General features: G+C 28.5%; 1 protein-coding gene across 1 annotated transcript; it reads left to right on the forward strand.

The window, feature by feature from the left end:
* The first annotated feature begins 5,886 nt into the window (after positions 1–5,886).
* Positions 5,887–7,982, forward strand: LOC107466653 (autophagy-related protein 8C). Its single transcript, XM_016085659.3, has 6 exons — positions 5,887–6,081; positions 6,192–6,248; positions 6,690–6,745; positions 6,837–6,889; positions 7,521–7,639; positions 7,720–7,982. Exons 2-6 carry the CDS (start codon positions 6,212–6,214, stop codon positions 7,812–7,814), a joined length of 360 nt encoding a protein of 119 aa, XP_015941145.1. The 5' UTR covers positions 5,887–6,081; positions 6,192–6,211; the 3' UTR covers positions 7,815–7,982.
* Positions 7,983–10,670: the final 2,688 nt, after the last annotated feature.

Genomic DNA, 10,670 nt, shown 5'->3' on the forward strand with positions numbered 1-10,670 from the left:
CACCTAAACAAGCAAAACCACAAAATCTACTTAAAATTCAAACCCAAAAATGTAGAAACTCTAGAGCTAGAAACTGGAGCACGAGTTGAGAGATCTTACCAACATAACCTAGATAGAAACTAAGAGCTCATCGAGAGCTTTGTGTGTCCGCAAACGACACGTCAATTGAAGTTCCGTAGCTCAAGTTATGGCTCTCGGAAGATGGAGGTGAATAGTGCTCCCATAGTTTTCCTTCTCTCTTCTCTCATAACCGAACTCTCTCTCTCTTTAATGAAAATGAGCTGAATGGCTCATGTATGAGGGGTATTAGGGTTGTGTTAAGGGCCTTGGGTCCAAGTGTGGCCCAAGCTCCAATTTTTTGTGTGTTCGACTCAACTTTGGGTCAAAACTTTTAAGATTAGTGCCCGATTTTCAATTCTAAATTATTTTTGTCCTTTCAAAACAATAAATCATTTTTTTAAAACCTTATTTTCTAAAATACGCGATACTAGACAGACTAGAGCTGGTACTGTCAGCTTAAGCGCCAATACGCATTTTTTACAAAAAATTTTCGCAAAAGATACATTTTCTAATTTAGAAAAATCCATTGAAATCGAATTTCATCTTTATATTTTCAAATTAAAACTTATAAATTTTGAATCTATCTCGAGCAATTAAAACTATTATTATTTTTATTAAAACGGTTTTACGAAAAAACTCTGGTTCTTACAAGTCTCGCTATACATCCAAGTCTTTTTTGATAACCAAGTTCAATTAAATTGGCCCAAACCTAACAAAAATTAATTTCATTAGTGAGATTGTATGTTAGACACACTCTAACTCCCCATTAACGCGTATCTCGCGCTCTTTAATATCTTCTTCTTCGCGTTCCTTCTTCTTTTTCGCTTGTATTCTCATCATTGTTGTTCTTTTATTATTGCTATGATTTTTTTCTTTTCTTTCTCTTCTTTCTAGTGGCTTTGCAGTATTCTGTATTTCTTTATTTGATTTTTTTTTATTCTTGTTAAGAGGATACAATATAAAAAATTATGAGATGGTGAAATAAGATAGAGAAGGTGAACAAGAAAAGAAGAAGAAGAAGAAGAGTTGTTGTTTTGAGTTATGCAAAATTTATCATAAAATAGTATCGAAATTTTTTAACTATGACACAAGAAGTTTCTCAATTTTGACACCAAATTTTTTTAACTGTTATACAAATTCTTGTTAAGAGGGCGGAATAAGAATGATGAGAATGTGAAAGAAGAAGAAAAAAAATATTTTGAGTTTTGCAAAATTTATCCGAAATAAAGAAAATTATGGATTCTGAGTTACGCATAATTTATTAGAAAATAACACCAAAACTTTTTAATCATAACATAAAAAGTTTTTAAATTTTGATACCAGAATTTTTTAACTATGACATAGAAATTTTTTAACCATATCATTTCCAACTAAATAATGTACTTTTCTTATCATTAAACTAGTTGGGTGATATTGAATTCATATATATAAGAGATTTAGCCATTTTTATGTTATTTATAATAAATTGATGTATTTTTTTAAAACATATTTGAATGTATTTTGTTGGTTGAGTGAGTTAAGATTTTGGACTTGTGATTCTTTAAAGATTTTTTGTGTCATTTACTAAAAAATTAAAAATGATCACATATCTTATTAATTAAAATTAATTCTTTTAAAAATTTTAAAAAATTTAAAAATAAAGTATAAATTATTACTTATTTAAAAGACACATTACACTTATAGAATACAAGATATAAGATATCTTTATAAAAATTTTTTAACAACGTAAATTTAAAAAAAAATAGTGTTTTTTACAAAAAAAATATTTAAAGTACATAATGTGATTACTAAAATATAACTATTTGAGTTATTATCAATATAATAATATAAATGTTAAATATGTTAATATAAAAAAACAAGTGATTTTTTTTAAAAATAAATATAGAGATTATTATATAAAAACTAATTTGAAAGGTATAAAGACTTGAGGGTATGATATTAAATTAGTTAAGTGAAAAATATTAGTGAATTAAACAATTAAAATATACAACCATCATATAGTGAAAAATAATACATATAAAACTATTAAATTACTATTTTTTTAAGTACATATCTCATATATAAGTACAGTTTCTTAAAATTTAGGGGGTTGATGCCACTACTCACCCCTTCTAAGTCCGTCCATGAGTCTCTTACACAGATTTTTATTAAGAGGGTGAAACAAGAATTATAAGAATATGAAAAAAGAAGAATTTTGAATTGTGCAGAATTTATTAAAAAAACAACATCAAAATTTTTTAAACGGATTACATAAAATTTTTTAATTTTGACATTGAAATTTCTTAACTGTGTCATTTTTTTTCCAAAGAAATTAGGTATTTTATTCCTTTTAGCAAAAAGGATACAATGTCCAAATGAGACTTAGTAACGACAAAAGAAGAGAGAGACAATAGCCTCTCTATGGCTCAGGTATATAGAACATTAACTTGAAATTGCAATACAGAGAGATAAGATAAAAGAAGATCCACTCAGAATTGGGGTTCATTGGCAGCTGTGGAGACCCAGCTAATCATCCTCCTCGCGAGGTCATCCATTTCTTGGGGAGTCTTGGCACCCTATCTTAAGACGTGATTATTGCGAGACCGCCAAATACATAAGCAGTAAATCTCTAATGAAGCTAGATTTTGTTCATCAGTTGGGTTAAGAATTAAGTGCTTTTTCTTCGTCTCCCAATATTTGAAGAACAAATTTTTTTAATTGTGTCATTTACAACTAAATGAATTGTTAAACTAATTGTGTGATATTTAATTAAAAAGATTATGATAAAAGAGAAAAAGAAAAAAAAATAAATCAAATAAAAAAAAGAGAAGAAAGAGGAGGATGCGATAATTGTTAGCTCTAATAATTGGAATACTTGTAAGTTAGGATATGAGAACAATATAACAGAAACAACAATAAAAAAATATTAGAGAATAGAATAACTAATAACTATAACTCTTCAAGGTATATGTTACACATTTTCCTTTACTATTGTATTGTAAAATGGGTTAGAGACAAATTTTTAGTACGATACAACGAAGAACACTTAAATTGTTTCTATACTCACACAGTTAAATTTTTATATTAAATGATAATTTACAGAATAATATTTTTTTATTTTTTTTTGTGCATAAAAAAAATATTGAAATGGATTATTCAAAAATAATGAAATGAAGAGAAGAATTTATAAACACGGAGTACATACATGCAACTACGTACCTATAACATGCAATTATGGACTCGTGAATAAAAATATTTATTTTAAAAGATATAATTATTCAATAAATTATATTTTTTGATAAGTTATAACTTTTGAATAAGTACAACTTCATAAAGAAATATAATTTTTTAAATATAAATTTTTACATATTTTAAAAATATAACAGTAATAGCGGTAACTATGATGATAACCAAAATAAAAAATAAAAAATAATAAAATAAAAGAAACAGTAGTAAAAGTATAAATAAAAGAAAAAATACACGACTACACGCATAATATTTAATTGGACTTATTAAGAATTTTAGTTGATAATAGATTTTTTTTCATTATGAAATAGATTATTTACTAATAATGTACGCAAAATAAGTAATAATATGCATTAAGAGAAGGGAGAAGTCACGAGACTCTAGCCCCCACACCACTTTTTCTCTTCTTTGTTTGCATTATCTCCCTTGGCAAGAAACTTTATAAATATATTTTCAATTTTTTAAATTTTTATTTATAGATTAAAGTTTTAAGGTGAAATGAAAGCTTGTCCAAGTATGAAGTTAATATGTGTTTCCATTATCAAGTCTTAAGTAATTGAAGCTCTCTCCTTTTTGTTTTCTTCTTTTTTCCTTTGATTTAAGCTCTTAAATAAAAAATATTTATTTTTTCCATTATGATTTAAGATTTCTTTCGTGCTTCTTAAGAGATATTGGTTAACTTCGAATTATCATATATTAATATTTTTTTTGGTCAATTATTTATTTTGCTCAATCTTTTATTTGTTTATAAAAAATACTACTTGTACAATAAAATTCAGTTTTTATTCATCTTTTAAATTTAATATTTTATTATTTTATTTTTTTAATTAATCATATTTCCTATTTTTAAGGAATCACTCTTATTTTTAATACTTATCACCGTAAAATTTGTAACCATTTTTAATACATTAATTTTTTTGCAAACCAAACCATAAAACTTTCAACAACTTTTCGTGTACTAATTTTTAAAAAATTAGTGAGTTTATCAAAATCAATTAAACTCACTTCAATTATTTTTTTTATTCAAAATATTCAAAACTCATGTCAAAAATACATCTAAAATTAAATAAATAACATAAACATATTTAAAATTATGTATTAACACATCTAAATTATTGTCATTGTAGTTCTAAATTACATTTTAAACACAGAAAAAATTAAACTCAAATACACATCCAAAATTTTAAGAATGCACTCTACATATTTTATCAACACATCTAAAACTCATGTAAAAAAAAATTTATATATATACATAAGAACATAATAAACAACATATACACATCTAAAATTATAAGAATGCACTCTGAATATTTTATCAGCACATCCAAAATTCATGTAAAAAATTTATATATATATACAGAATAATAAAAAAGCAATGATTTTAGAGAATGTGCAAAGAAAAACTCTATGAATAGAAACCCATCCAAACCTTAGATACGTTTTCGGGACGGATGGACAGCGACGCTGATATAGACGAATGGCGAAGAGAAAAAAGACATATTAAAGACGCAAGGAAATAATCAAAATATAACTCAACGAGAGTTACGAGACAAGAACTTATTGAGTGCACAATAAAATTGAGTTGCTAGTGCATATATATTTTAACAAATTATATTATTCTTTTTCTATGCACCACAGAGAATTAGATAAAAATAGATGACCAGAAAAAAGATGGAAGAATTATATTTTGTGATTAAAAAAAATAAGGTAGCAATCATATACACGGTGAAAATTTCATCGGAGAAAGAAATATTCAGGAAAAAGTGCACCTCTGATAATTATGATATGCGGTAAATACTTTTTTTAAGGTTTTGTATGGTATTAATTAATAATGAGATAGTTTAAGATTTATTTTAGAATTTTAGAATCAAAATTTTGAATTTTAATTAATTTGATTTTTGGATGTATATTTAAATTGTAATTTATTAATAGTTAAATATATTAAATTTGAAATAAAAATTTAAAATTTAAATTTAAAATTTAAAATTTAAACTTTAATTTTATTTAGTTTGTATTTTGAATGTATATTTAATTTTAAAAAAATATTAAATCTTTTTATAATTTTTACATGTGTTTATTTTATTTTTTTAATTATTATAATAAAAAATTAAATATTGTACAACTTTTAAAAAATATCTAATTAAATTATTTATTTATTTAACAACCTTTTTTTTGTCAGAACTCCCATTTAATTTTAAATTCAAATATTTAGGTATAACTTTATTTTTGATTTTCCACAATATTTTTTAGGTCTCACGTTGACAGATTAATAAATAATTTATTAAAATTTTATTTAAAAATTTGTCACAAGCTAATAAATTGCTGGGTGCATAAGCATATATAACCTTGTTTTTGGTCATCAAATATTTAGGTATAATGTTGGGCTTCGGTAACAGAGACATGGAAAACTAATCCAAATCCTAAAGTCCAAAAAGAGGTTGATTGAAAGCCCAATACAATAGTGTTCAAAAGTTCTGTTATTCCTAACCCCAACAGAAAGAGAGAGAGAGAGAGAATCACAGCTAAGGTTACTAACTTGGTTTAGAAGCGATCCAATCCGTTTCAAAAATAAATAAATTAAATAATAATAAAATAAGGAGGTTATCTTATTTCTTATGCTCTGTTTCTGTTCCTTTCTCTTTTCCGTGTTCCACTCGAAAACAAAACAAACACCATACTCAGTCGCCATTATTGATTATTATTATTTATTATTAATCATAATAGTTTTCTTCTGCATCTCGCTTCCTTCCTTTTAATCCCAATCAAATTCCTCAATAATCCATCTCTTCCTCTTTGGTATGTTAATTTCTTCTTCCCAAACCTTACACATTACACGTGTCATCACTTCCTTCTTCGCTTTCGTGCTCTCTCAACTCATCTCATCTGATTTTTTCGCTGTTTTTCAGATCGCACTTCCAATTTCACCATGGCCAAAAGTTCCTTCAAGCTCGAACATCCATTAGGTACTTTTCCGATTTTTTTTTTTTGGAGAAAGAAATTAATTATCATTATCTGTGACGTATTGCAGAAGTAGTGTTTCTGGTGCTGTTTATGATCTTTGTGAAAAATTGTGGTTCATCGTTGGAAAACTTTGGCTTAGCTGCAATATTTATCAGCTAAACATTGGGCTAATAGAGTTGTGAATTGTGATAGCTGTTTTAATTGAAAATTAAGAGCTTTTTGTTGGATCTGAAATTATTTTATTCATCAAATTCAAAGTCAATAGTTTTTGGATTGTAGAATATGAAATAGATTATTTTTCTCTTTGGAGATGTCTGACACCGGTTACTAATATGAGTCAATTGAGAAGGATCTTTAGGTTTCTTCTTTTTTTCTTTCGGATAGAATAATGAATATGGTTATTTCATTGGTTCATAATTTCACTTTTTTTTTTGAAATATCAGAAAGAAGGCAGGCCGAAGCTGGCCGCATTAGAGAGAAGTATCCTGACAGAATTCCAGTAAGATAGTTTGCATATAGACTATTTGCTTGATTTTGTATTTTCTTGGAGCACTCCTAATCAAATGGTGAAATGGGACAATTTTGTGCAGGTGATTGTGGAGAAAGCCGAAAGAAGTGACATTCCTGACATTGATAAGAAGAAGTATGCGATTCAATCATTTGTGACTTATACTATCTCTCCTTTTTATTTATTTTTGTTGTCTGATGATTATATTTTGCTCTGTGTTTTTTGTGAAGATTTTGGGGCTATATTTTTGTTTTAGTAATGTAACATTAGATTCAGGCTGTGAATGTAGATGAATATGAAACAGATCAACCATGTGGAGTTGGTGTTGATGGAAGTGCTGGAAGTAGTTAGTGCACATATCTACTTCACTAGCATTCAGTAGAAGTGTAGATTAATAATGAATCATCCCTTTATTAGGATGTGCAGTACTTTCTGTAAAAATTAGGTTGTGTCAATCATGTGTTTGTAGAAGTTGTGCCACTCTTCCGTAGTCAGCTACTCAGCTGCTTCTCTTTATCCCCAAAGCACGTACTTTATGTTTGTGTGAAGTATGTTTCTTTACTTATGTTCTGGTTCATACTAGTTAGCTCAATTGCTATAGGTGCTAATCACCTTTCTTAAATGATGATTTTTTAAACAACTCGACATTTGCATCGTTACTTCTAGATATTTGCAGTGTTTACAAACTGATAGGCCAAAATGCATCGAGTTATGATTCTTTGCATTATTGGATACTAACTTGGTTTCATTATAATACTCAATTTAGGTACCTAGTTCCAGCTGATTTGACTGTTGGTCAGTTTGTTTATGTTGTTCGTAAAAGGATTAAGCTCAGTGCAGAGAAGGCTATATTTGTTTTCATCAATAATACTCTACCCCCAACTGGTAAGTAGCCACATCAAATGATGAATTGTTAGTTTTGCACTACTGATTGTGCTTAATAACTAATACTCTTGTTGCTGCAGCTGCCTTGATGTCTGCTATTTATGAGGAAAACAAGGATGATGATGGCTTTCTTTACATGACTTACAGTGGAGAGAACACCTTTGGATCTCACTAGGCCAATTTATTTTAACCTCTGTAAATATCTGCAAGATGTAAATTCTCTGCCTGTCTATGGTTTAATGCCCTTTTCCTCTATAATCCTGCACTTTGGTTATTTAAACTATCTATAATGTCTGAACTTCAATGGATGAAGTTAGATTTATGATCTTACAGTTTGTTCTCATCTTTGCTTGTTAAGAGTCCAAAACTAGTGATATTTAACTTCATTTGAATATTTGGATTTTCTCGTGTTCATAGTCATATTAAAAAAACAGAACATAATCTTATCACATTTTAGATTGATTACTGTAAAAAATAAAAAGATAATATAAATAATTAATGGCAGAAATGTGAACTTGATAAGGTTATGTTTATGGTTTAGGTTCGTTTTCCTTTTAACACGAGAGGATTCTTAGCCAATATCTGTCTGGTTTGGTTGACAGTTTGACACTACTACTTTGCTTTCTGATGCTTATTTTCCTTTGAAAACTGAAAAGTAGAGAGGAGCAACTCACTGGCTTGTATATATTTCATGTCTTCTGTAACTTATAAAATAAATAAATAAAATAAAATCACGTTTTCTCAATTTCTTATCATTTCAGCCAAAAGGAACAAACTGCTTCTTAATGTGTTTTAACATTAGTAGGTTATTTCAAAATTGCTCACAAAACTCGGCCTATGTTTATTGTAGCTGGACCCAAGACCGGAAAAATAAGGAGATTGTATTATGTAGCAGTTTACGTAAAATTTTGTTGCATTCTTAATTTCTTATACATGGCTATGACCAATGACGTTTTTAGTTTCACGTAGGTATGTGTTAGACCTACAATAGACAATATAAAACGTTGTCGCATTCTAATGCATGGATAGCAATGACATTTTGAATTCATGTAGCTCGGGAAAAGGCTTTTTCAGGTTGATGTTTTAACATGAGACACATCATTTTACGGCATCATAAATCATGGATTCTTAAGCAAAACACTGACCCACACTATCCTAAAGAGCGTTTTATCAAGTAATCAAGCAAGCAGTGTTAGGCAGATCCTGATCCACTAATTTATATTCTTCCTTCCTAAGCAACGTGCTTTATTAACTCTCAAGCAAACTCAGTTCATTAAGATTGGAAATAAATTACAAAATTGATATCTCCAATTAGAAGTGCATAGAGAGAGGAGTTAGTTGTTGCGTGCTCTCATTACTTGGATGCTTTCTTTCTCTTGCAAAGGCTTTTCATCCATTTCACACAATTTGAAGCGGTTGCTTTGACTCTACCAAAACCACCCTTAGAACCAGACTTCTTGTTCTTTCCAGTGTCTTTTTGGAATGTTGTGGCATCATCTTCCATGGCACCAATACCACCAGCACCCCATTGATCAGCCCAACTTGGTGCTTCGCTTGCCATCTCTCTATTCCTATATCGCCACCATAAAAAAACAAGCATTCACTTAATCTAACTTTGCCATACTATTTCATAATAAGCTTTTCACATTTGAGACAATGTAGACTCGCATGTATTTGTCTTCATATGAAATTAATAGTTAATCACTGTTAGATGATTTAATATATTTAATTAAATTATAATTTACGTAAATATAACTACACATGAATTTCTAGCAAAATGAATCACAATACAAATAGAAAGTGTATTGGCGTTGAAAACTTGAATTAGAAATTAAACGCTTTGAGACATGAGAAGTACCTTCAATTCAATATGATCCAACTGCAGTTGGTTGAAATGCAGGAAATTTAATTTGATGAGGAGGAGCTTGAAAGAGGAGCTAAAAAAGATGCAGAACGAATGGGGAAGCTAAGCGAGTTGTTAATTATAGCTATATAGAGCCATGTTAGATGGAGTAGTGGCTTATCTATCACCCTCCTCCCTCTCTGTTACATTGCTTTTTCTTTTTCTAATTCATATCTTTTTTGTTTTTTTTTTTTTTTATCTTTTTCATAATAGGACTTGACAGCTCACCTATTTTGAGTATTTCCATCTGGTTAAGCAAGCTATGTGCGGCATCTTTCATTTATTGCTTATTTAATTTTGAATACTTAACCTTGTCACACAGTAGTGGATGCATATACTTTTCTTCTTCTTCTTTTCTCTTAATCTAGCCTTTAATTATATATTACTTGTGAGTTACCTGTCCCACTAAGTCATTTGGTAAGGTTGTGAGCCACTCTCATAGAAGGCCAAATGTTTTTGTCATTCAAATACAATATTTATGCCCAACTTAATGTTACTTAGTTGTTACTAAGTACCATCTAGTGCTATCTATGCTACTGTATGCTTTATTAACCACCATGCATGCATTATTGCTTTGGTGGCAAAAAGAGAAACAACTTGAATGCATCATACTCAGATAAATATAACACTTTTGAAGGAAAAATAGACATCAGTGTCTTATAATCGTTAGACTATTAATTGGTTCTATCAATTTACTTTATTGGTATTCTTTGTTATTAAGTTGTTGGAACCCATCGTAAAATTTCCTTGAAGGAAAGAAAGCAATTAACAAACTGTGTTGCAATAGTACTATACTATTATAGTAGTAGCATCCATAACAACTGTTACTGCTTCTAGTGGAACCTTGTGTGTATGAAAATAGTGGAAAGTTGTGTACATGAACAGCGGTAAGAAAGAGGGGCGAAAATGGAATTGTCACTTTATAATAACTAGTTTCGTTCCCCATACGCCCATACCTTGCACGGAATTTAAATTATAATTTTAAATAAATATTATTTGATATGAAATTATGAATATAAATTAATTCAGTTTAAAATGATTAGTACGTAAATAATAATATATAATATGTAATTTATTGAAAGTTGATTTACTACTTAAATCTTTTTTTTTATAAAATTTATAGTATGT

Source organism: Arachis duranensis, chromosome 1, assembly GCF_000817695.3.
Source record: "Arachis duranensis cultivar V14167 chromosome 1, aradu.V14167.gnm2.J7QH, whole genome shotgun sequence".
Taxonomy (NCBI): Eukaryota; Viridiplantae; Streptophyta; class Magnoliopsida; order Fabales; family Fabaceae; genus Arachis; species Arachis duranensis.

What these genes read in the sequence shown, in the direction of transcription:
- LOC107466653 (XM_016085659.3), top strand. Translation starts at nt 6,212, where the DNA reads ATGGCCAAAAGTTCCTTCAAGCTCGAACATCCATTAG. An exon ending in AGTATCCTGACAGAATTCCA is followed by an intron (nt 6,746 to 6,836) that starts GTAAGATAGTTT and finishes AATTTTGTGCAG; the next exon opens with GTGATTGTGGAGAAAGCCGA. An exon ending in CCTGACATTGATAAGAAGAA is followed by an intron (nt 6,890 to 7,520) that starts GTATGCGATTCA and finishes TACTCAATTTAG; the next exon opens with GTACCTAGTTCCAGCTGATT.